The 27159-nt window shown below is 44.0% G+C and overlaps 1 protein-coding gene across 3 annotated transcripts in view; it reads right to left on the bottom strand.

Moving 5' to 3' along the window:
- Nucleotides 1-27159, bottom strand: part of FCHSD2 (FCH and double SH3 domains 2) — a 260252-nt gene that overhangs the window by 232177 nt on the left and 916 nt on the right. The window contains exons 1-2 of one of the 3 annotated variants that reach the window (XM_043906595.1): nucleotides 14984-15814; nucleotides 13128-13225 (exon numbers count right to left, since the gene is read on the bottom strand). In XM_043906595.1, the coding sequence (XP_043762530.1) occupies nucleotides 13128-13225; nucleotides 14984-15004 (119 nt within the window). In that variant the 5' untranslated portion in view covers nucleotides 15005-15814. Of the gene's footprint in view, nucleotides 1-13127; nucleotides 13226-13796; nucleotides 14243-14983; nucleotides 15815-27159 lie in introns of those variants that run through there. The other 2 variants (XM_043906612.1, XM_043906604.1) reach the window with 2 other exon arrangements.

Below are 27159 nucleotides of genomic sequence, written 5' to 3' on the forward strand. Positions count from 1 at the left end.
TGTATTTCTTGCTTTATGTTATTTGCTAATGAATTATTACTTGCTATTTATTTTATATCCATTTTAGACTATAGAGATGATGTTAAACAAAAAGCAAATTTGAGTGATTTTCTTATTCAAGTTCAAAATGGGTCATAAAACAACAGAGACAATGCACAACATCAATACATTTGGCCCTGGAACTGCTAACAAACATACAGTGCAGTGGGGTTCAAGAAGTTTTGCAAAGGAGATAAGAGCCTTGAAGATGAGAAGCATAGTGGCTGACCACCAAAAGCTGACAACAATCAGCTGATTGTTGATCACTGAAGCTGATCCTCTTATAGCTACACAAGAAGTTTCCCATGAACTCAGTGTCGACCATTCTATGGTCATTCGGCATTGGAAGTAAACTGGAAAGATGAAAAAGCTAGATAAGTAGGTACCTCATGAGCTGACTGCAAATAAAAAAAAATCATTTTTTTGAAGCGTCATCTTCTCTTTTTCTATGCAACAACAACGAACCATTTCTCAATCGGTGGTTATTTGCGACAAAAAGTGGGTTTTTATGTGACAACCAGCTCAGTGAATGGACTGAGAACCAACGCCAAACTTGCACCATTCATGGTCACTGGTGGCTTGCTCCAGTCTGATCCACTACAGCTCTCTGAATCCTGGTGAAACCATTACATCGGAAAAGTATGCTCAGCAAATTGATGAGATGCACCGAAAACTGCAACGCCTACAGCCGGCATTGGTCAACAGAAAGGGCCTCAATCTCCACAATGCACACTGCACAACCAACACTTCAAAAGTTGAACAAACTGGGCTATGAAGTATTGCCTCATCTGCCATATTCAACTGACCTCTCTCTAACCGACTACCACTTCTTCAAGCATCTCAACAACTTTTTGCAGGCAAAATGCTTCCACAACCAGCAGGAGGCAGAAAATGCTTTCCAAGAGTTCATCGAATCCCAAGGCATGCATTTTTAAGCTACAGGCATAAATAGACTTATTTCTCGTTGGCAAAAATGTGTTGATTGTAATGGTTCCTATTTTGATTAATAAAGATATGTCTGCATCTAGTTATAGTCCTATTTTGATTAATAAAGATATGTCTGCATCTAGTTATAATGATTTAAAATTCATGGTCCGAAACCACAACTACTTTTCACCAATCTAGTAATATTAACTCAAGATAAACAATGATAGGTTAAAGATGCATGATGTAGCACCTAAAACCACCACCTGCAAAACAGACAGGTATAGCTAAAATTGCAAGAGAAGAAAATGGAATACCAAAAATATTCAGTTAGGTCAATAGAGCTGAGAAAACTAGTATATAAAATACCTCTACAAAAAAAAAAAAAAAAATACCTCTACAGTAAAGCAGACGAAAAGAATTCCCCAACAAGAAAGTTGGCTAATAATGCAAAATACATTTTACCATAGAAACAATATGTTAAATGATGACTATGATATAAAACCTCTGAATAAAGTTAACTAAAATAAAATTTGAGCCTGACATGAATCTAACCACCCAATGTTTGCTTGTTTGAAGACAAAACAATTAAAAAACACAGAAAGAAAGGAACACAGTAGTACACAAAGCCTGTTTCTCCAACTCTGAATTATAACCTGCTTGAGATCAGTCATTTCACAAACAGAAGTTTGTGAATCAAGTGTTCTTAATATTTGCTATATATTAGAAATAAACTGTAAAGTCTATTAGTGATGAAAATAACTTCATTAAATACTAATTAAAGGCCGAAAATGAAAAAATAAACTAAAAGAAAGCCAAAAATGACATTTTATCATCAACTAATACAAACTCTTACAGCATATTCTCTCTAAAAGACATGCAATAAAATATTTACCAATACTGGACTTCCCTGGTGGTACAGTAGATAGAAATCCACCAGCCAAGACAAGGGACACAGGTTCAATCCCTGGCCTGGGAAGATTCCACATGCTGAGGAACTAGGCCCATGTGCCACAACTACTGAGCCTGAATGCTGCAAATACTGAAGCCCATGCACCTACAGCCTGTGCTCTGCAACAAGAGAAATCACCACAATGAGAAGCTGGTGCCTGCAATGAAGAGTAGCCCCCACTCGCCACAACTAGAGAAAGCCCATGACCAGCAACAAAGATGCAGCGCAACCAAAAAATTAAATAAATAAATAAATGCTACATTGACACTTAATGGTAGAGCTTAAAAAAAATTTTTTTTTTTACCAATACTGAATCATTTAGTTTTAGTTTTAAGAGTATATAATATTCACATATTCAAACTTACACAAAAATGCATACAATAAAAAGTCTAAGGGACTTCCCTGATTGGCCAGTGGTTAAGACTTGGCCTCACAATGCAGGGGGCACTGGTTCAATCCCATCGGAGAACTAAGGTCCCACATGCTGTGGGGTATAGCAAAAAAAAAATTTATTTTTAAAAGTCTCTGCCTCTCATCTCCTTTCCCAGCTACTAGTGGGGGGTAAACAACACTAAAATATAATCGAGGGGTATACATTCCCAGTTATTTCCTGTGGGACCACAGATGTGATAACACTTTTCTTTAACACCAGAAATAATTTTCTTTTTGAATTGGGATTACTCACAAAACAGAAAACATCCAGATGACAAGATACTCGCACATGAATGCCGAAAATGAGATCAAATGGAATGTTAAAGTATAATGAAGAATATTATGAAGAAACAATAAAATGAAATAAAAACATCAGCTAATATTCTATTAAGTCAGTCCTGACCAACACAGGACAGGAAATCTGCAGCAATGGAACAAAGGAGATGGTCACAAGTTTCTGTGCCTACTTCCCATATTAGTCACTCAAGAGTCAACAGCACAAATCAGACTTACAAACTAGCTCCTGCTTATCCATCAGATCATTCCTGAAGACTGACACCAACAAACAGCATCTGTGAGATTCAAATAGGCATTCAAAGAATTTACAAAGACAAACATCAACTTAGCACCACAGGCCTCCTCAGGTAAAAGGCTTCATATTTCATACATTCAAGACTCAATTGCCAATCCTCAATTATTAACGGTTAAGTTATTCAGCTAGGAATAATTCAAGCTCCTATTTGTCCTTCCCAGCTTTCAGTTTAGCCACTTTACTACTTATTAATGCTTTCACCTGAGAAGTAAAAGGACTTCAGAAAAATGCTACTACCTGGAGGGTCCTTAGACCATGATTTCCCCAAATTATCAGAAGGCCAAAAGTGGCAAGATCATTAACCACTCCTGTGTTTTTAAGAGGAGAATCCTAAGAGGCCACCGGCCTACTGGCCCATTACTTATGGTAAATGCAAAAACCTGCTCTTGACCTAAGTCAGTGAACTTCAAAGGAATTGAAAGGAGATACAAATGGTTTCTAAAGAATCTCTTATTCCTAATCTTCTTGGAACAACTGGAATTCTAGATATATCTTTCATAATCTAACATTAACATATCTTTTACACTTTTATGGGAACTACTAGGAGTAAACTAGAAATGGGTCCCCTGTGGCAAACAGGGCAATAAGTAATGTGGAAAAGCTGTATTATTGCCACCAATATCTATTTCTCACTGGCAAGGACCACTTCTCCAAAAAGGTAATCACATTCCCAGCCTCCTCTGCAGCTAGGCTGCAAGGGCATATGAAGCAAACTCAAGCAACAAGATACAAGAGAAAGTCTTTTGGGAAAATTTCTGGTAGAAATTGTCTCCCCTCATAGAAGGAAAGGAGGGAAGGTAAGGAGAGAAATTTTGCATAAGGAAAAATTGAACTTCCTCTTTTTCCACCTAATGTTGCATGAGATTAGCATGGTTAGAATTGCATATGTCATCTGCAATCACAAGGTGAATCATTAGCAACACATAGAAAGATGGAAGGTACCTAAGACTGCTGAACTTGGTGGAGGAAATTCTTTAGCATTGCTTAACAGTTTATCCTTGAGGTTCATTACATTTTTTAATTCACAGGTTAACTCTTTACAGGATGAATAAGTCAAAGACCATGATTTCTGAACTGATGTTCTTAATTACTTAACAAAATTACATTCCACATGCACTTGAGCATCTACTGTGTTCTATGCACTAGGCAAGAAAGCTTTTATGTGAGCTACTTTAATTATCAAAATAGCCCCATAGGGTATTAAAATTATCATTGCTGATAAGAAACATGAGGCTCAGAGAAGTTTAAGTGACTTGTGCCCAAAGTCACATAATTAATAAAGATTAACAACTAGGATTCATATCCATGTTGTATATCTCTAAGCTAGGGCTCATTCCAGTAGCTGTGATCAGCTACCCTACCACTCAGATCACCTTTACGATCTCCATATTCATATGCTGCTGCTGCTGCTAAGTCACTTGAGTCGTGTCCAACTCTGTGCGACCCCATCCCTGGGATTCTCCAGGCAAGAACACTGGAGTGGGTTGCCATTTCCTTCTCCAATGCATGAAAGTGAGAAGAGAAAGTGAAGTCGCTCAGTCTGTCCAACTCTTCGGGACCCCAGGGACTGCAGCCTACCAGACTCCTCCGTCCATGGGATTTTCCAGGCAATAACTGTGGCTAAAAAGACCAAATCAAGGAAAATCGCACATAAAAATTCTTCAGCACTTCTGTTCTTAACCCAAGTGGTGGGTAACTTTCACTATTACTCCTTAGTTTAATTCCATCTAACTCTGTTTAAAAAAAATTCTCCCTCTCATGATTTACTTCATTTTTAAATTCTAATTTGAAAGAATACTAGATTGAGAAACAATAATATTTGCTGAATGAACAAAAAAGACCAGGGTCCAGAACCTGACTTGCAACTTCCAATTTTCATTATCTAAAACTCCACTGATTACAAATCACACTGTGTTACACTAAGAAAAAATGCTCCCATTTAAATTGATTCAATGCTGTATCACAACTTATTAAAAGAGCTCTTAAACTTCGTTAGATTTTTAGCATACATTGCTCCTGTGCATAATTTTTAAAAGGTAAAAGTAATAAATTGGTGAATAAATTGGTCACATTCAGGTTCAAATTCTTCTGAATCACTTTTCTGAAATCAGTCATTACTGTCTTTCCACACAATATCATCTTCTGTGCCATGAAAAGCCTGGATGATCCAACATTTGTATTCAAACCATATCTCTGGGATTTTTCTTCCAAGACTGCTGAAAACTACTCTGCAAGTTCTGTGCATGAAGAAACAACAACCACATCACAAACAAAAGCAACTATAAGATGAATCCAGATTTTAGAAATGTAAGAATGTAAAAATATATGCTTATGAGAATTAATAAAACACAATAAATATAGACAGCCAGTGGGAATCTGCTGTATGACTCCGGGAGCTCAAACTGGTGTTGTCACAACCGAGAGAAGCGGGATGGGGTGGAAGAGACATTCAAGAGGGAAGGGACACATGCATACCTATGGCTGATTCATATTGATGTATGGCAGAAGCCAACACAACACTGAAAAGAAACTATCCCTCAACTAAAAATAAATTAAAACTAAATTTAAAGAAAAACACACAATAACTTACTTTGTTATCTTGCATAAGACATCCTGAAGCAACCAATGGTGAACATCTACCATGCTTGGCGTTTTACCTAACTTGTTTAACTCTTTACAGAGCAGCAAAATGTTAGGCATTAACCTTATTTTACATACATGAAATATGAGGCTCAGAGAACTTAGTGGTTTGTCCTAGATGATCCAGCTAATAAGTGGCAGAGCTGGGTTTCAATTTCTGGTCTATCTTCAAAGTTCTTATTCTTTTTTACCACTTCAGTGGTTCTCAAAATTTAGAGCACATAAGAATCACCTCAGAGTGGGAAAAATACTGCATATATTTGCAAATCATATAGCTGATAAGATAAATGTATAAAGAACTTTTATGGGACTTCCCTGGTGGCCCAGTGGTTAAGAATCTGCCTTCCAATGCAGGGAACATGGGTTTGATACCTGGTTGAGGAACTAAGATCCCACATGCCATGGGGCAACTAAGCCTTCATGCCATTACTAAAGAGCCCACGTACCACAACTAGAGAAGTACCCATGACAATTAAGACTCAGCAGAGCCAAAAAAAAAAAAGAACTCTTACAACTCAACAGGAAAAAGACAATCCAATTTAAAAATGGGTAAAGGATTTGAATAGCCATTTCTCCAAAGAAGATATGCAAACAGCCAATAAGCACACACAAAAGCACTCAACATCCTAAGCTATTAGGGAAATGCAAATCAAAGCCACAATATGATACCACTTCATACCTACTAAAGGCTTCCCAGGTGGTTTTGTGGTAAAGAATCGGCCTGCCAGGCAGGAGACTTGGGTTGGATCCATCCCCAGAGAAGCAAAGGCCAAACCACTCCAGTATTCTTGCCTGAAAACTTCCATGGACAGAGGAGCCTGGCAAGCTACAGTCGATGGGGCCGCAAAGAGTCAGACATGACTTAGCAACTAAGCAACAACAATTACGCCTACTAGAATGGCTATAATCAAAAGACAGACAATAACAAACATTGGTAAAATGTATAGAAACTGGAACCTTCATACATTATAGCTAGCAGGAATATTAAATGGTATAGCCACTTTGGAAAATAATTTCAAAGTTCCTCAAAAAGTTAAATATAGAATTACCTCATGACTCAGCAATTGCTCTACTAGGTATATACCCAAGAGAAATGAAAACATAAGTCCACAGAAAAATTTGCTCAAAGGAACATTATTCATAATAGCAAAAAAGTCCATCAAATGATGAACAGACTAAAAGAATGTAGTATACCCACACAATGGAATATTATCCTGCCATAAAAAAGGAATGAAGTACTGATGCCATAACATGGATGAACCTTGAAAATATTAGGCTAAATAAAAGCTGAAGACCACATATTGTATGATTCCATTTACATAAATTTTACTTCCACAGAGAGAGAACGTAATTACTTAAGGCTGGATAAGGTGATGGGAAGTGACTGCTAATAAGTAGTTTCTTGAAAGGAGACCAAAAATGTTCTGAAGCATAATGATGGTTGTATAACCCTATGAATATAAAAAAAAAACAAAACCCACTCTGAATGGGTTAACTGTATGGCAAGTGAATTAGATCTCAATAAATCTGTTTTTTAAAAACCCTCTAGGGATTTCCCTTGAGGTCCAGAGGTTAAGACTCTGCCTTCCAGTGCAGGGGGCACAGGTTTGGTCCCTGTTTGGGGAACTAAGGGCCCACTTGCCTTGGGGTGTGGCTAAAAATTAAAAACCAAACAACTGTCAGAAGAATTATCATTAATAATACTAGGTGCCAGAAGACAATAAACTTCAAAGACATTTCTTAAATAAATAAAATTTTAAAACCCCTACCCTTCTTACTTAACTTATATGCAGAGTACATCATGCGAAATGCCAGGCTGGATGAAACACAAGCTGGAATCAAGAATGCCAGGAGAAATATCAATAACCTCAGATATGCAGATGACCCCACCCTTATGGCAGAAAGCAAAGAGGAACTAAAGAGTCTCTTGATGAAGGTGAAAGAGGAGAGTGAAAAAGTTGGCTTAAAACTCAACATTCAAAAAACTAAGATCATGGTATCTGGTCCCATCACTTCATGGCAAATAGATGGGGAAAAAATAGAAAATGACAGACTTTATCTTCTTGGGCTCCAAAATCACTGCGGACGGTGACTGCAACCATGAAATTAAAAGATGCTCCCTCCTTGGAAGGAAAGCTATAACAAACCTAGACAGTGTGTTAAAAAGCAGAGACATTACTTTACTGACAAAGGTCCATCTAGTCAAAGCTATGGTTTTTCCAGTAGTCATGTACCGATGTGAGACTTGGACCATAAAGAAGGCTGAGTGTCAAAGAATTGATGTTTTTGAACTGTGGTGCTGGAGAAGACTCCTGAGAATCCCCTGGACTGCAAGGAGATCAAACCAATCAATCCTAAATGAATCAATCCTGAATATTTATTGAAATGACTGATGTTGAAGCTCCAATACTTTGGCCACATGATGTAAAGAGCTAACTCATTAGAAAAGATCCTGATGCTGGGAAAGATTGAAGGCAAGAGGAGAAGGGGGCAACAGAGGATGAGATGGTTGGATGGCATCACCAACTCGATGGACATAAGTTTGAGCAAGCTCCAGAAGACAGTGAGGCACAGAGAAGCCTGGCATGCTGCAGTCCATGAAGTTGCAAAGAGTTGGAAACAAATGAGTGCATGAACAACAAACAAGACCAGATTACTTCTGCATGCTAAGTCGCTTCAGCCATATCCGACTCTGTACGACCCTATGGACTGTAGCCTGCCAGGCTCCTCTACCCATGGGATTCTCCAGGCAAGAATACTGGAGTGGGTTGCCATGCCCTCCTCCAGGGGATCCTCCTGACCCAGGGACCAAACCTGAGTCTCTTAGGTCTCCTGCATTGGCTGGTTCTTTACTGCTGGCAACACTTGGGAAGCTAGATTACCTCTAAGTTTCCCTTTTATATATAAAGGTATCTAAGACAATGAAAAAAAAGTCTCAGAGCTCATCAACAGACTTCAGAAGCCAATCCCCAGTGACCCTCATGAACCAACAGTTTGGAGAAGGTAACATATAGCATAGCAATTCCTTATTTGAGGTCACTAGACCTGCAGATGTCTACAGTGAAAGGACAAGTGATTCCTGAGCCAGTTTAAATTTTTCAGAACATCTGTAAGAAATCATACATACACTTAGCCCTCTCTGAGGTAAAGTTTACGTATCTTTGCCTTTGGTTGTAGTCATGCTACTAGCCTTAAAACACTGACTCAAAGCTGACTCACAGCTCAGTATATGAAAAATAAAAAGAACACAAATTATTTGTTATAATGTATTCTGATAGGCAAATGTTTCCAAATATGGGAGCCATTATGAATTCCTTGGTTAAAAGCTTGGGAAATACAGATACGGGAAAGTAAACAAGTCTAGTGAAGTGAAAGTCACTCAGTAGTGTCCGACTCTTTGTGACCCCATGGACTATTCAGTCCATGGAATTCTCCAGGCCAGAATACTGGAGTGGGTAGAGTCTACCTCAGTAAGATTCACTTCCTATCAACTGTGACTTGGTTTCCATTTTCACCTATAAAATCAACAAATACCATAGTATCCACCTGACTCTAAAATTCTAAGATTTTTTAAATATTATATAACAACCTAAAAATGTCTGCTAAGAAGGCAGTTCTTTTATTCCGGGTCCCTTCAAAGAACTTTTTTACTGACTGGAGTTATCACATCATTAGAATAAATAAGAAATACGTTATATTAATAAACAACACATAGGCTGTAGGATTCAGAAACGTACTTATACATGGCCTTAGAAAGCAAAGAGAGAATAAACTAATAATAAACTAAAAAGAAAGTAAAGTGTGCTTGTCTACTGCTGACAGCAAAAGTCAACATGAAACACTTCAGTATAAAATCTCCCCAAAGCATGGAATGTCCCTGATTAACAACAAATGAGTTATCTTTCCTTCTCATACTTCACTCCCAATACACCAGCTTCCACATGCACCCCTGGAACAAATAAACTGAAGAAGGGGAGAAGAGCAATGGGGAAAAAACACGATACCATAATCAGCCTCCTTTCAAAATTCCACAAGGTGAGAGGGAGTGGGGAACTAGCCATGGTTGGTGCTAACAGTGGTTTAGTCACTAAGTTGTGTCTGACTCTCTATGACCCCATGGCTGTAGTCCACCAGGCTCCTCTATCCATGGGATGTCCCCAGGCAAGAATACTGGAGTGGGTTGTCTTTTCCTTCTCCAGGGGATCTTCCGCACCCAGGGATCAAACACGCAGACCCATGTCTCCTGCACTACAGGCAGATTCTTTCACTGCTGAGGCACCAGGGAAGCTATAACCCAGCATAAAATTTTCCTATTTACAGTTTAATGTGTTGTGGACTTTTTTCTTAACTTTTTTTTAAGTCACAAAAATTTTTTCTCTGTCTACTTCTTTATGTTAAAAATCAAAGTTATCTGAATTTGGGGAGAATAAATTCATAGTAATTTAAACTGAGTATAACACTGGTGGGGGATGCATCAGTGAGAAGAAGAGTTATTTGTGGGATTTTGGGGAGGAAGGTGGTGGTGAGAGCCTCAAAAAAGCAAAAGCAGGCAAGATCCTTTACAACAAAATACACATAAAAATCCAAGCTCAGAGACTTCTAATGAATTTTTAAAAGGTCATTCCACTTGCTAAGACAGACCAGAAAAGCCAGACCATCTTCTCCTCAAGCAATAAAAGTTATGACTATTGAGAATAGACAATTTTAAACTTCCAATTCAGCATTACCATTAGGGAGAAAAAAGCAAATCAGAAATCTAAAGTTATGTTTTAGAAGGTAATATAGTATTCTGCTCACAACTATATAAGAATGAAGGGATTCGTCTCATTTATTTAATACAAAGGAGAACACACTCCTTTAAAATATAAAGAATCCCATTAATCCTGGGTGCACCAACAATCACTGTATTTACATATTATATATAAATACATATATACTCAGGCTTCCTAGGTGGCTCAGTAGTAAAGAATTCTCCTGCCAATGCAGGAGAATCTGGTTCAATCCCTGGGTCAGGAAGATTCCCTGGAAGACATGGCAACGCACTCCAGTATTCTTACCGGAAAAATTCCAGAGGAACAGAGGAACCTGGTGGGTTACAGTCCATGGGGTCACAAAGAGCATGCACACACACAGATATACTCAACATCAAATAGCCACAGTACAATTTAAAGTGCCTACATGAGTCAAATTAAAACACAACTCAATGACACCACCTATTGTTGTTAGTCACTAAGTTGTGTCCAACTCCTTTGCGACCCCATGGCCTGTAGCCCATCAGGCTCCTCTGTGCATGGGATTTCCCAGGCAAGAATACTGGAGTGGGTTGTCATTCCCTTCTCCAGGGAATCTTCCTGACCCAGGAACTGAACGCGCGTCTCCTGCATTGACAAGCAGATTATTTACCACTGAACCACCCAGGAAGATCCAATACCACCTATAGCTCCCTATAAATAGAGCTTATAAAATATATCACCTAAAAACTAATAAACTGCACTTAAATATAACCAGTTACATCCACTTAACAACTCTGCCAGCTTAAACAAAAAGTACAAAGATACAAACCTGAGTAAGACTTAGCCTATGACTTCAATGATGAATTCACATGATGGGGGAAGACAGAAGCATGTGAAAATCAAAATCGTTTGAGATCACAAAGAAGAGCAAACTCACAAACTTAAACGGTAACCAGAATTTGCCAGATGAAAACCGGGAGGGTGCAAACAAAGGCATGAATGTAGAGAACACAATTAGATAACCAGAAGTCCTGGGTGGCCAAGCCAGAGGATTAAGAAGGAAGGATAAATGGGCATGAAATGGTAGTAACTAAGCCAGGAAAACGGAGCTTGTAGCTTGCAGCTGGGTTGCAAAGGGCTACATATGCTATAACAAAGTGTTTGGTCTTTATTTAGAAGACCACAGAGAACCTCATATATAATAGTTATTAGAAAGTTAACTGATGACAATGTGGAAAACAGATTTAAGTGGAGATTGGGAGAAGATTAGAAGATATGAGAACACTAAAGCAATAATTAGGATATTACCGCAACAATGCAAGTGAAATGTAATGAAGTCAGGAATGATACAAACAACTAAACAGCAGCCGCGGGAGCAACAACCTATGCCAACTTAGCAGCAACTGTGTGTCCATCTAGTTGACCATAAGTCAAGGAAGAGGAAATAGGGGAAATAGAGAAAAGAATGCAAACAAGAAGTCTATAATCAAAAGGACAATGACTACTGACTATTCATACCCCACAGAAGAACTTTACTTACAAACTCAGTCTGCCTTCCTAAACTGCTAAAATATAAAATGCTTTAGTTCACTTAATAGTTGTTACAAACTTAATTTTAACCATATGAAAAATTTTGGGTATCTTGCACAGGAATTATTTAAGTCTAAAAATATCCCTGTGGCCACAAGAAAAGCAAAGAAACAAATACAGAACTAAAATAGAGTAGTTTCCACCTGAAACTAACACAATGTCGTTACTCACTTATATGCCAATGTAAAAATGTAAGTAAAAAAAAAAAAAAGCAGTTTCCAGTCAGAAAACAATGATCTTGGTATATCCAAGTTTGGACGAGTCTAAATTAATACGGCTTAGTTAGAAACCCTGAAAAGATATGTAAATAGTAGAAATATTCATAAACACTACCTAAATTAAATATGGGAGGGGGAAAAAAAGGAACTATCAAAAAAAAATCTTTGGGCTACAAACAATTCAGCTACCTGAACACATAATTACGACAACACATAGTTGGTATTTTTCATGAAATCAACGAGGTTTTGTGCGCCACAGGAAAAAATCTGATAAGGCTTACAGACCCAATTTCAATTTAATAAATACATTAATATAGGGAAATAAGAATGGCAGCTACTCTGCTTCAACATGCAAATCAACCTTTACAAAATTATGTTTGCTGTCAGTTTGTATTATAGAACTGCTAAAACAGTGGTGTTTCTTTCAATAAAATGAGTCATGATTACCTCTATAAAGAAAGTTATTGACTTTCACAATGCTGGCAAGATGTCTTATCTTTTAAATTCAAAGTTAGTTGATTGTGGATACAGGTTAAGTTTAACAATAAAATCCGATAAACATATGTCCCACTAAATTTAATGTTCAAACTTATATTTGTCATGTTCTAACAATCATCTGAGGTTGACTGGCTCACCCCCAGATATTAATCATTAACCAGGTGTCAGTTTAAAATTCCATGTGAAATCGTTAAGGTCAATAAACACAGAAAGGTCAATTTACTAGAAGGATTAAATAAGAATTTCCATTTCACTGTTTATATAATTTGATAAATTTGTAAGAACTTCTTTTTCATAAAAGTATGTGAACATTATAGGTTTCTCCACTGAAGGAAAAAAGTTTGTATTGTGTTAGTTCCAGTTACAATTTCTAGCTGAGTTAAAGTTCTAATAGCCTTAAAGCAGGAAATCCAAAAGGAAATTCCATCATCAGTTCCTGGGGCTTGGTAACTCAAAGGTTCTTTGAAACAGAGATATAGAAGTTCTCCAACTATTTACTATAACCTTACCTCATATCTTCAAGCAAATCACATTCTGCTTGATGTTTGGCTTGAAGTTTTGTCATCTGTTCAACTTGAATGTTTTTCAGTTCCTGTGTAACTTTCACCTGAAATATATCATATATTTATAAGGGCTTACCGCAACTTTAAAAAATTATTTAAGGAAAATATGTAATACTTGTCAGAATATATAACTGTTACTTGCCTCTCCCCTGAGGACCACAATCCTGTTATTAGCCACCTAATTTTGTTTACTGCAGATATTTAATTTTAACAACTAGCCAAAATAACCTGAACCAGAAGCTAAATGAAAGTACATGAGTATAAAAATTACAGATTAAAGAGGTGTAAAATAAACTGCCAGTCGTTTCATTTCATGTACAATACCTATCTAGGTCTTCTTAGAGCTTTAAAAGAGTCTGTCTTCTATTTCCTCCAAACAGGATTCAAAGGTTATTAACCATCAGGAGAGGTGAGCAGAGCAGAGATGGGAGAAGGAGACATAAGAATGCCTAATATCTAATAACTGAAATTTACACAATCATGAAATTATATGCATCTATCAACTACAAACATTATTCTATAATGGCTAGGAGAAGCACACTCCCAGGATGACGCCCTTGCTGACAGCACATCAAATCACAATCTCTTGTTCACAAAGAAGAAAGCAAAAGTGACCTTCCAGCATATGCAGTGCTTTTAAGCCACCCCAGCAGGCCGGTTCCCGTGGCGTTTCCACTTCAAACAGAACAGTAAATGCAAATTGGCCAGTGCCTCGCCCGCCAGGCCGGGATTCAGGTTACAGTGGGCCTGGAACCCTCGCCGCCACCGGAGCAGGGCTACCGGAGGGCTATGTGTGAAAAAAAAAAAAAGACTCACTTGGAGAACCCAGGTGAGAAACAGAAAAGAAGAGGGAGCAGACACGAGTGAGTTAGGCATTCACCAAATGTTTGCCCACAAGGGGAGTACAGAACAGCCTCCTCCACCCAGCGCCCTGAGTAGACACTCAGCAACCATCTGCAAGATTGAAACGACAAGGACACAGCCTCGGTCCCTGGGAAAAAAACTGGGGAAGAGGACACTGAAACAGTTCTGGAAGGGTTGAAGCTACTGACAAGCCCGGGACACTCGTCACTCCCACCCCAAGCCCAGATCGCGGCGCACACGCCACGCACGGCCCGGTTCTCGCTCTCCTGGGAACAGAAATCACCACCTTCCTCTCCCCCTTGTCGGAGGGGCGGGGCAGGAACCGGGAAGAGAAAGGCAGGACCGTTCAATGCTTAATTTCTTGTTTTCCCCTGGGGTGGGGTGGCTATTGCGACTTCTCTTCGGTCGCCCAGTGGGAAAAGCGAGCCAAATCTTAAGGCGAGGCTGGTAACAAACGTCCTGTAAATCGGCAAATGCGCGAGGGTGGCAACAAGCGAGAGGGGGGCTCAAACCTGGTGCAGACTAAACAATCACACAAACACAAGGCTCTGCAAAGCTGCAGGGGCTCCCCCACCTCCCCTCGGTGCAGCCCCGGAGAAAGCACTTTGCAGACAGCAGCACTGCCATGCGCGCTCGCTCTCACACACACACACACACACACGCACGCACACTCGAAACTCTTGTGAAATGTCTAGGGTTGGGCGGGGGGGGTGGTCTCCTGTGCGGTGGAGGGGACAAGCCACGGCCGCCCCTCCACCGCGAAGGCACCAAACACGCGCGCCCCCCTCCAGGAACCGGCGGCAAGTGAGTGACAAGCCCGAGACGACGGCGGTCACGGCCCCCTGCGCAAAGGGGGAGGGGGGGCCGCGGTCGCCCCAGCCGCGTTCCTTGTACGCATCCCCACCCAAAACCTCAAAGACCCCCAGCTGCATCCTCACCTTCCTCGGCGGCGGCTGCATGATGCTGAAGGGACATCAATCCTCCTCCCACGGCGGCGTAAGTGAGGAGAGGAAAAGGAGGGTCGAGAGGAGAGGGCCGCCCCGGGAGCGGGCGTGTGCTTGTGTGTGTGTGTAAGAAGAGCCTGAGAACGAGGACTCGCCCGGGAAGCTGCAAGGCCGGCGGGTGGCAGGAGAACCCGGGTCGGAGGGTGAGTGTGAAGAGAAGGAGGAGGAGCCCCGGGAAGGCCTGGGCTCGGGCGGCCCGGGGGGTGTGTGAGGCAAGGAGGCGGAGACCGCGAGGGGGCGGGGGCCCGGCTGCGGGGGCGCAGGGTCTCCCAGCACCTCTGAAGCAGCAACCCTGTGGTCCCGTCCCCTGCCCTCCGCGCCTCCCCACCCGCCGCCGGCTCCGCGGTTCCTCACACGCGGCCCTCCCACCCCCACTAAGGCAGCCCGACCCTCTCTGCCCGGCCCCGGGAGGTGGTAGGCGGCGCCGCGCTCTGTGCTTCGGTTCCTCCACTCAGGCCGCGGGAATTTCCGGCCTCAACGCGCAGCGCAGCGCCCCACTCCGGCGGCGGAGGGGACAGCTTAGGCCACAGCGGGGCTCGAGGGGCCGGGCCAGGCTTCTGGGAGGGAGCGCGGCCGCGGCTTGGGGCTCCGTATCGCGGCGGGGAACGGAGGGAGCTAACAGATCGGTCGGCGAATGAGAGGGGTAACTACGCTATCGCAGAACGGAAATCCGCCCCCCCGTTCTCTCCGAGAATGGCACGTTCCAAACGCCTCCTGTCCTCCCTCCCCCACAGTGGGAGCCAGCCGGGGGCTTCCCGCGCGCTTTCCCGCCTGCCTGCCGCGGTGCGCGCCTCCGGCGGGGGCGCGCACGTGAGCGGGAGAGGGCTCAGTGCCGACGCACGCGCGTAAGCCGCCGTCTTCTCCTGACGCCCACTCGTGTGTGTGGTGTGTCTGAGCGTGTGTTAGTTACAATGTGGCAGGGAGGGGGAGGGAGTAGGCACCATGCCTATTTGTTTGCGGGAGTAGCAGAGTGCCTTTTTTGCTTCATGGTTCTCCAACACCCCTACCCTCTCGTGCAGATGAGCCTGGCGGGCCAAGGCACCTAGGAGCGAGCGTGGACAAGTCCTTTCGCAGCGGCCCCACGTGCCTGGCTTGGGTGAGGGCGAGGGGAACTAGTTGCCCTGCAAAGGAAAAATCTGTCGTCTGCTACAGGGCGTCCAAGTCAAAGAGCGTGAGGTCGTTAAGGCCAGGACCCACCCCATCCCCCATTTCACAGATGAAAGGCCAGAGGAGTGGAGACTTTATGAAGGTTACACATCAGGAGTAGAATCTCTGGGTAACTAAGTGTTCTCGAGGGTTCAGAGAAACAGGTGCAGATAATCAAGAGGAAAAGTAAAGAAGGCTCCAGGGGCAGTGGAGGAAGCTCTTGAATGAGAGTCAGGACCTCTAGGTGCCAGCCCACTCTGGGTGCCAGTCCATTCTGCCTGCGCCTAGCTGTTTGGGTGAGCTCAGGCTTCCTCATCTCCCAACGAGGATGCTCTGGTCTGCTCCCCGGACTCCGTCTTCCTCCTCTATGCAGACCATCTGGATGTAGAGATATCAGCCTCCCTTGAAGTCCTTAGAAAAATGAAAAACACCTCTCTTCCAGAGTCATAGGGATGTGTGGAGGGTGAATTAGAACGCCCCAGTTTATCAGAAGTTGGGGTCTCAAAACACCTGTTCTCAGAAGAGAGGCCAGGCAAAAGAGGAAAGTGAGTGAAGCCTGGAGAAACCCGAATAACTTAACCAAAGCCTCTTGGCCAGCTATTAGGAAGATGGAACAACCTAGATTGTTTACATTGTTAGCCTAGATTCTTGAATACGAAATTGATAGAATCAGAGCTATGCTTGAGTCATATTAACCTGTATAGGAATTGGAAGACTAGGCTTGCTATTTCTGGTTTCCTTGAGGCCATTCAAAAGTGAACCCTTTATCAGAGTCCTCAATTAGTATCTGGGAAGGCCTGGGGCAAGGGGACAAGTGGGTGGAAGCCTGGCTCCCTGGCCTCTGTGGGGCTGGCAGCCAGTGCCTAGGGTGGAGGTAGCAGGCTGGGCTTTAGTCTGAGTTCCACCAGCAGTTCATTGTGAGGCCTTGACCTAGTCAGTTCATCTCTTTCAACCTGTATTTCCTCGCTTGTAAAATGGGCATCTAAAACCAGCTTCACAGGCTTGTTATATTAAATAAAATTTCTCCTACCACAGGGCCTCTCGTATAGTGTTTAATACATGCTGGCTGATTCATCATTTATCCAAAAAGTATTTGCTAAGGTCCTGCTTTGTGCCCAGCCTTGGACCAGACACTGGGGACACAAGGGTGAACAAGGAAGAATCAGCCTGGGCCTTCACCGTGGCTGAGTTCCAGACTGACCATTCCATGAATGACACTGTGGGGAGAAAGGGGTAACTGCTTGCCCGGATGCAGTGTCCTGCACACAAAAGGTTACAACTAGCCTGGTCCAGGAATTATCCTCCCTTCACCTCTCTTTATTGGAAGTGAGCACTAGACATATAAAAGTGCTGGATGTTGGGAACTTTGGGATCCAGTCTCTATCACTGGTCTGCTAAGCCTTCTCTAGGCCTTGATCCACAATTGCAGAGTAAGGTAAGTGAATGAGCCTGGAACCTAGTAAACTCTTCACAGCTGAAGCCAAACCCTGGGACTTGACTTTATGGATTGAGGAGGGTACCCTCCACCTGATTTGCCCTTATTCTGAAGCCAGGAATGGCACTGACTTTCTGGAATGATTTCCTTTACAGGTGTTGTAAGAAGCTAAGAGGCAACACCAGATGGGCTAACTTGCTAACATTTCTCAAAAATGTGGTTTCTTTTAAAATGTATTTAATATTTACCAAGTGCCTTTTCCCAACCCCAGACTTTTATATTACTTTTCCAAGCTAAGCTTCACTATCATCCTATGAGAGAGTGTTGTTTTCTTCACTTTACAAATGAGGAACCAGAGGCTCGGTGAAGATAAGTGACTTGCCCTGAAGTGATGGATTTGGGACCAGAACTCAGTTCTCCTGTTTGCCTCTATGCATGCTCAGCCACTCAGTTGTGTCCGACTCTCTGTGACCCTGTGCACTGTAGCCCACCAGGCTCCTCTGTCCGTGGGATTTCCCAGGCAGGAATACTGGAGTGGGTAGCCATTTCCTTCTCCAGATGATCTTCCTGACCCAGGCATCAAACTCCCATCTCGTGCATTGGCAGGTGGATTCTTTTACCACTGCACTGCCTGAGGTTGCCTCTATGAGAAGTGTTCAAGAAATTGGGAGAGTTCACCCAAGAAAAAAAGCAGACTTGGGAGGGTACAATCCATATGTTCCAGACTCCACAGGGATAGAGAAAGAGATTTCTATAACATGTAAGCCTGACTAAAATGTCCCCTTTGAACCAGGCTGGGGACTTCCAGAGCCTTGCTCCTGCAATGCAAGCAAGCACTCTGTTATAGTCAGATCTCTTGAGATTCTTTGGGGGAAATGCCACAGAACTTTCCTGTGGCCCTGGAGACAGAACTGGTACAGGTCTCAGCTGCATCTAAAGGACGTTTTCCAGGCAGAGTGGCCCCTGGAGGGAGTGAGCTCCTCTGTCCCTGTGACTGTGCAACCAGGTACTGGCTCCCTTCCTTTGAGGAGGCCACAGATGGGATTCTTACCCTGGGAAGGAATTAATAACAGCTACCATTTATTTTGCCTCTTCCATGTTTCAAGCTCTGAACTAAGCATATTATTTTCATTGCTTCTAACCCTCACAACAACCCCTAGCGATACATGTGACCCATTTCACAGATTTCACAAACTGAGGTCCAGAAGTAAAATGACCTACCCAAGGTCACACAGTTAGGACAGGAGAGTCAGGCCTGGCCCCTGACTACCTCTGGCTCTGAAGCTGTGCTCTCCCTTGAGCATGCCTGCGGCTATATAGTCTCCTGGAAGGAATGTGATTCTAAGTTTAAGTCAGAGCCAGAACTGAAAGATGGCCTGGCACAGATATAAGAGTGGGCATTGAAAGGTGAGCTATTCTAGTATTCCACAGGCCTCCCAGGAGAAACCTCAGGTAAAGTATGCAGCAGCACTTGAGCATGGCTAGCATGGAACAGCACCCCACCTCACCCACGCCAGCACCCCAGTATGGACACCCACGACAGGTTGGTACTCCATTCAAGGCTTTCTCCAGAGAAGGTGGCCACCATCCCATCTTCCCATTATGCACCAAGGCACCCCTTCCTGTAGTGGGGATTCAAAGCCTCCTCTACACCCTTCCCTGCTTTGTCATTATCCCCCACTCACATTGTTGCAGACTTCTCAGGACTACCTGTCTGCCCATCCAGATGCCAGCTATTTCCTGCCTAAGCCCCGCACCCTGCCCCTGCAAGCTGACCTGGGGATGCTGTTGCAGACAATGCTGTCTGTGACCTCCACCCCCATTCACCTCCCTTCTACCCTAGTCACCTTTACCCCTCTGTCTCCAGCTCACACACACACACTGGTTTTTGCTCCTGCCTGAGGCATCTCTCATACAGGCCTCTGTTAAGCCTAATGTAGAAATGAGCCTGTCTCCTCCACAGCTCTCAGACAGAGAATCACAGCCCACTGGAGTGAGGCTTCAAAATCAGTAGCCACAAGAAGAGGGCAGAGGCTTCCTAGGGCACAAAGTGAGTCTGTGGCAGAGCTAGATCTTAGATTCCATCCAGCGTCAATAAGCCCCTTATTCTGGGCTCAGTTGTAAGCAGCTATCTGGGGTATACTCCAGGCCCTGTACTGCAGCAGCCCGCAATCTCAACGTATGAACCAAAGGTATAGCAGTAAAGTCAGGACATGCAGGTCAGCCCAGGAGAGTCAGGTAGCAGGGATTTAAGGCCAGAGGTGAGTCCCTGAGAGGTAGGCACTGGGGTAGGGAATTACGTGCTCTGTCAGTGCCCCTGTCAAGGAGTATTACAGCTCGGGGTGGAGGTGAGGGGACAGTGCCAAGGCTATAATAGGAGCTAACCATCACATGATTTTGACATCAAGAGGCAGGAAGCCACAGACCTAGTCCTATCTCTACCAGGCACTTGCTGAGTGTGACCTTTGGCACATTGCAGATTCTGTCCTGTGTTCCTCCTCGGTGAGTGGGTGCAGGTCAAATGAAATAACAGGTACATGATCTGTAAAGGGCTGGGGAGCTATGTCAAGTGACTACCCAACCTGGGATACATTCATGAAGGCTGAATGACTGCCATGTGGGATGCTGACCAGGGCTTCCCACTGGGAGCTGCACTGTGATTACCACTCTGTGAAGCTGGACCAATGGGTAAAACAGGTTTGGGTGGACAGCACAGGGATTTGGGGTCAGCAAACCTGGGTCAGATGTCCAGCTCCTCCTCTGTCTAGCTTTGGGTTCTTGACCAAGTCCTAAAACCTTTTTTAAACCAAATTCCCTTGTCTATAAAAGGAGAATAATGATTTTTTGCAGGGTTGTGATGGGAATTAAATGGGAATGTTTATATAAAATGCCTACAACATCCTGGCCTACAAATATGAGTTTCCTCTGTGTGTGCATGTGTTTTCCTTCAGTTTCCCTGCATTTTCATTCTGGTTTTGTTTGCAAGTTTAAAAAAATAATAATAAAACACAAAAAGAGGAATTCCCGTGGGAGGAGGTTGAGCCCAGCTACAGTCTTGGTTTTGCCCTGACTCACTGTGAGGACCCGGGAAGTCCCTGCCCTCCCTCAGCCTTCATTTCCTCTTCTGTGACACTGGGGCTTCCCAGCCTGGAAGGCATGGGATGCTACCCATCTGGGAGCCTCTTCCACGGAGAAGACCCTCCAGGCTGAGCTGGGGGATGGGGAGTCAGGCAGGGACCAGGGGAGAGAGTTGTTATGGGGGAGGGACAGCTCTGTAACCACCGTGCACTGACCTGTGGTGGGAGCAGATCCTATTCAGCTTAGGAAGCCTGCTGCTTACTTTCCCACAGCTTGCCTAGTTAATGCCAAAACAGAACATGCTTGCCTGCTCCCTGCTGGGGGGCGGTAGGCCAAAATGAGTGTCCTGGAGGGCTGGCAGAGGCCCTGGCATCCTGCCTTCTCCCTGGGCACCCACCTTTTGCCTGTCTGCAACACATCCATCCACACACCAGCGTACTGTGGCATGGGTGAGCTGAGCACCGCTCTCAACCAAAGTTGGCCCAGTGTATGGAGAGAAGTTTCCCCAGGAACTGTACTCCCTCTCTGGTTTTCAGCCCTCCTAAATGGACAGCTCCAATCCCTAAACTCATCTGTCTTCCCAGTCCAGCCTTGGCCCCACGATGGGATCTAATTCTTGCCATGTTGCTGCAGGCAGTGTGCATGGCATCAGAATGTTGGAAGCTGCAGTCAGTTGCTATGAGAGGGAATTCCCTGGCTCAGGAAAGCTCTTCCAGCGGAAGGGAGCAGGTGGTGAATCTCCCTGAAGAGACAGACACGCCAACACTGTAGTCAGAGCCAATCCTGGGGTAAGAAGCGTCAAATCCACCACCCCTGCCTTCTCTGATGCTTATCTACACTGGGCACAGTAATCATAATAGCTCACACTTCATAATAGCTACTATTTGTCAGCATGTCACATAAATAATTAATGTAATTCTCACAACAACTTTGAAGTAGGTAATACTATTGGCCACGTTTTACCCTGCAGTCGCTAAGGGTAATGCAAACTAAGATTTGTACCCTGTTAATCAAGGCTCCAGGGTCTGTGCTCTTAAACTGATACACAAATCTGCCACCAGAAGATGGTGTTTCCTATCAAACCCAGTTCCAAATTTGGAATCTGGCAAGATGCTTGCCCTAGTATCCTGGGATGTGTTTTTCTCAGACTTGCCTCAGCTGAGAATCACCTAAGGGTGCTTGTTTAAAACACAATACCTTCATCCCCTCCCCTGAGGATTCAGAAATCTTTGTGTGGGAAGAGAGGCCTGACATGCGGAAATTGCCCATAAATATTTGTTAGATGAATGAATGCCCCTGCCTTGTCTGAGCCTATGCCCATCTCTAAAATGAGGTTACAGTTACCCACCCAGCCTCATCTCAAAGTATGGCTGTGTGTTGAGCCTCTCTGTATATCTGCACAAGCTTTGCTTGGGTGTGAGGAGTTGTTTACAAGCACATTGGCCTGGCCCCTCACGATAGCTATAATAATAACAGCTAACATTTCTTACACACTGATGGAGTACCAGGCACAGCCCTAAGGGCTTTGACTATATTAACTCATTGATTCTCACAACACCAATTATCCTGACTTTAAGGATGGGAAGGGCTTCCCTGATAGCTCAGTTGGTAGAGTCCACCTGCAATGCACGAGACCTGGGTTCGAACCCTGGGTTGGGAAGATCCCCTGGAGAAAGGAAAGGCTACCCACTCCAGTATTCTGGCCTGGAGAATTCCATGGACTCTATAGTCCATGGGGTCGCAAAGAGTCGAACATGACTGAGTGACTTTCACTTCACTAAGGATGGGAAAACAGAGGTTCAGAGAGGTTAAGTAACTTCCTCGTGATCACACAGTTAGAAGCAGGATCGCAACTCCAGTATCCAAATGATTAACAACTCTGTCATAGTCTCTGGCCTCACCCAACCTCATCTCTCGAAAACTGGGCTGCCAAACTTTCAAACTTTTAGAGTAAGTGTAGTATCCAGGGAGGAGAAAATGAAAAATTGAATTAACAGGAGCTACAGATGGAGAAACAAGATCAAGAATTGCTTCACTATTGTTTGAGCATGAGTAAGAAATTCCAAAGCTAGCTGTGCTAGCTCCAAATGGGGAAGCTGCCTCTGTCTAAAAGAGGGGACTCAGAAGGCTGAACCGGAAGTGGGCTTTGACGCATGGGAGGTGGACATTCCCAGGAAAGGAACAGTGAGAGAGAGCAGAAACCGCAGGCTGGCTGGGCCTGAGCCATGTTTAGGAACAGCCTGAGTAGTGAATCCTGGGAAATCAGTCTGCAGAGGTGAACTGTGGTCTTCCATGGGTGTCCCACTTTGATGTTTGCTTTAAATTTTGAAAAGTGTTGGGCTTACCTGGTGGTCCAGTGGTTAGGAATCTGCCTGCCAATGCAGGGGACACAAGTTCAATCCCGTCCAGTAAGATCCATGCCGTGAGGCAACTAAGCCATCCTCTAGTGCCCACGAGCCACAACTACTGAGCCTGCATGCTGTAACTAGGGAAGCCCACACACCTAGAGTCCATGCTATGCAACTAGAGAAGCCACTGCAATGAGAAGACCCAGCCCGGCCAAAAATAAATAAAATTTAAAATGATTTTTTTTGGAAAAGTGATACCCCTTTAGGGTGTTTCTCACACTCTGTAATAAGCATGTGCATTCCCTATCTCACCCATCCTATCAGTGCTTCCCATCCCCATAGATCTCTGGGAGGAGGTTTTATTTGTCAGGGTGTTCCCAGCACTTAGGACAAGGAATCCTGGATGGATGGATGGATGGATGGGTGGATGGATGGATGGATTTGAAAGCTTGAAGAACCTGAGGTTTACCAGCAGTGGAGTGTTCAGTGTGGGCAGCCAGATATTAGAATAGAAGGCCCAGTACAGCTCCCTAAGGAAGGGTGTTGCCTGAGGGCCTATTCAGACCTGTCGTCTGTTTTTGTTGAGCCCTCTGTCCCCACAAGGTACACTGGGTAGTGACTTCACTGCTCCTCCCCACAGGGGGAGGCTTGTGAGTGCATGGACCACAAAGGGGACAGAGGGTAGGTCTGAGGACAAGGCACCTTAGGCTGGGTCTCCATTGCTAACTCCAATGGCTAACTCCATTGCTTTCCTCCCTGTATGTTGGGCATTTAGCTTGGGGTCATGGCTAAGAGCTTGGGTTAAGTTCTAAGTCAGACTGTGCTGTGCTTAGTCACTCAGTTGTGTCCGACAGACATTTTGCGACCCCATGGACTGTGGCCCACCAGGCTCCTCTGTCCAAAATTCAAACAAGTCAGGCTAACTGGTTTGAATTGTGGCTCTACTGCTTTCTAGCTATGTGGTCTTCACTGTATAATCTGGATACTATTTATCTCACATTGGCCCTGTGACCTGGGGCCCAGCTCTCTCTCTCTCTCAGGCATGGTGTATGTTGGCGTGGTATTAGGGAATCACTGTGGATGGTGACTGCAGCCATGAAATTAAAAGATGCTTGCTCCCTGGAAGAAAAGCAATGACAAACCTAAACAGCGTGTTAAAAAGCAGAGACATTATTTTACCTACAAATGTAAATATAGTCAAAGCTATAGTTTTTCCAGTAGCTATGTATGGATGTGAAAGCTAGACAAAAAAAACGCTGAGCACCAAAGAATCCATGCCTTTGAACTGTGATGCTAGAGAAGACTCTTGAGAGTCCCTTGGACTGCAAGAAGATCAAATCAATCAGTCCTAAAGGAAATCAACCCTGAATGTTCATTGGAAGGACTGATGCTGAAGCTGAAGCTCCAATATTTTGGCTACCTGATGCAAAGAACCGACTCTTTGGAAAAGACCCTGATGCTAGGAAAGATCAAAGGCAGGAGGAGAAGGGGACAACAGAAGATGAGATGGTTGGGTGGCATTGCTGACTCAATGAACATGAGCTTGAGTAGACTCTGGGAGATGATGATGGACAGGGAAGCCTGGCATGCTGTAGTCCATGGGGTTGCAAAGAGTCAGACACAACTGAGTGACTGAACAACAAAAGTCTTGTTCAGGCTTCAGAGACTGAGGAAGCAGAGCAGGCCTCTGACCTTGCTTCTGACGTGCCTGGACACTGTCCTGACTACCTGCCTACTGTGAATACTGGCCACCTGGCACCACAGATTAGATAGGGGACAGATCTTGGAATTGTTGAGCCCCTGGAGGGGTTCTGGCCACCCATGCTGGGCTTAACAACATTCCAAGATTTGCAAAACAAAACAAATAGCACTATAAGAAAGATTAACATAAACCAGAGCTGAAGTTTTCTCTGATGATGATATCAGTTTGCAGCCTGGGATTATAAGGGGGAACCCCCAAACTACAATTTTGAAGTCTCACTCACGGAGTAGACACACTGCCCGGGACTTTTTCCTGAACTGGGACTCCAGATTGCTGTTACATGGGACTTCTCAGCACTGTTTGAATATGGATGTCGGTCAAAACCCAATTTGGTGATGTATGTACTATTACTCTCCTTTAGTTTTCTATTTCTCTTTCCTTTTAATGATTGTTTATTGGAAGTAAAATAGATAATTCTCTATTAGATATTGATTCTCTTTTTTTTAGTGACTGTATACTGAAAGTAAGATAGATAATTCTCTATTAAATATTGGAATTGTTTACTTGTGTATAACAAGTGGTTTCTTTTGTTAACAAATCCTTTGAACCTGAAACGAAAGTTAAAACTTTCAGCAAAACACATGGTTATGCTTGAGACCCTTGTGGCTCTGTTATTCTCCAAGTCCCCAGACAGTGCTTTCTAGATGATAGCAATAGGAAGGTAAATATGAAGTTTGGCCCTTTCTTTCTAGGGCAGTAAGGAAAGCCTTCTCCAACCCAGCACTGATCACAGAGAAATGACTGGGTCAAAGCCATAGGGATCATCCAGATATTCCACCTGGGTGACAATTTTTCATGCATCTCCGGAGATGGTTATCCTCTATTTGCACCCCGACCCCGACCCTCAGCCCTGCAAGAGGTTGATCCCTGTGGGCTGCATCACAAGGCACGCTTCCTAACTGGCTTCTACTTGGGTTTTTATGATGAGAAATGACAGGAGACCAGAGGGTGAGAGGAGAGAGAGGTTGGGCTTTCCCCCTTTGCTCCCTCCCTTCTTTGCTGCCTCCCCTCTGACCTCCTTGATCCCATTTCTTCTTGGCAGGCCCACCTCTCACAGCTCCAGTGATGGGACTCCCGTCCCTCCTTTCAGCCCTAGCCTCTGAGTGGGTGCCTCACCATTTTTCATTTGTTCCATTCACCAGCCCACGTCTCAATACAGCAGTCCCTTCATTAAGTCCCTTCTGTTGAACCCTTAGAGGTGAATTGCTTCTTGCTAGCCTCCTGACTATTATACTATTATAAGTGTAATAAATCAGACAAAAACAAATATCAAATGATATCACTTATATGTGGAAACTAGAATCTAGAAAATATAACAAACTCGTAAAAATAACAGAAAAGGAACACTCACAGATGTAAAGAGCAAACCAGTGGGGAGAGAGGAGGGGGAGGGGCAATGTATGGATGGATAGGCATAATACAAACTGTTATGTATAAAATAAGCTACAAGGTTGGAATATAGCCAATATTTTATAATAACTATAAATGAAGTATAACCTTTAAAATTGTGAATCACTATATTGTATACCTGTAACTTACATCATATTGTATATCAACTATACTTCAATCTTTTTTTTTTAAAAAAAAAAGAGAGACTACAAAAAAGAATACGGGACCCTCCACCAAGACCTGCCTATTTGACTCAATCAGGCCGAGACTTTCTCCAGAACAAAGACCCAACCAGCGTGGCCTATGAACAGCCTTCCCATGCACCTGCTCTAGGACAAACAAGGGTAATGTGGCTTCTTTGAGGGCCCTGGGGTCTGATTATGACTGTCACTCTCTAAATGCACTCTTGTGGGAAGAGTCAGATGAGAGAGGGGCACTTGCTGCAAGGTAACAGTGACTGGAGTAGTGAACCAAGGCCACAGAACAAGACATGCCTCAAGGCAGGGCATGGCCAGGCCACCGCTCAGGCAGGGTGGGAAGTCAGGGACCTGCTCTGACCAGAGAAGGCTCCCTGGAGGACCAGGCAGGGCCTGATGGGGAATCACAGGATGCTGGAAAGGCGGGGAGGAGAGGGACAAAAAGCTTATCTCAAGAGACATCTGAGCAAAGGCTTGGCAGAAGGAAGTGAGATCTCTGAGGGGCAGGGACCTGGAGGGCTGCACAGTGTCAGTGGCAGGTGCCTCTCTGCCTCCTTGGACGTGGCACCTAACGCTGCCCTAGCCTGGAGCAGGGCTCCCGCCCCAGGACAAGTCTCCCACATTCCCTCACAAACTCTCACACCTTCCTCAGGATTGGGCTGCCAATCAGCCAAACCCTTTCACTTCCCTTACTAAGCACACCTGCCCAGACCGCAGCCGTAACAGGGCCCAGGTTTCAGTTCTCATTTCCTCCA

This window comes from Cervus elaphus, chromosome 1 (genome assembly GCF_910594005.1).
Source record: "Cervus elaphus chromosome 1, mCerEla1.1, whole genome shotgun sequence".
NCBI lineage: Eukaryota > Metazoa > Chordata > Mammalia > Artiodactyla > Cervidae > Cervus > Cervus elaphus.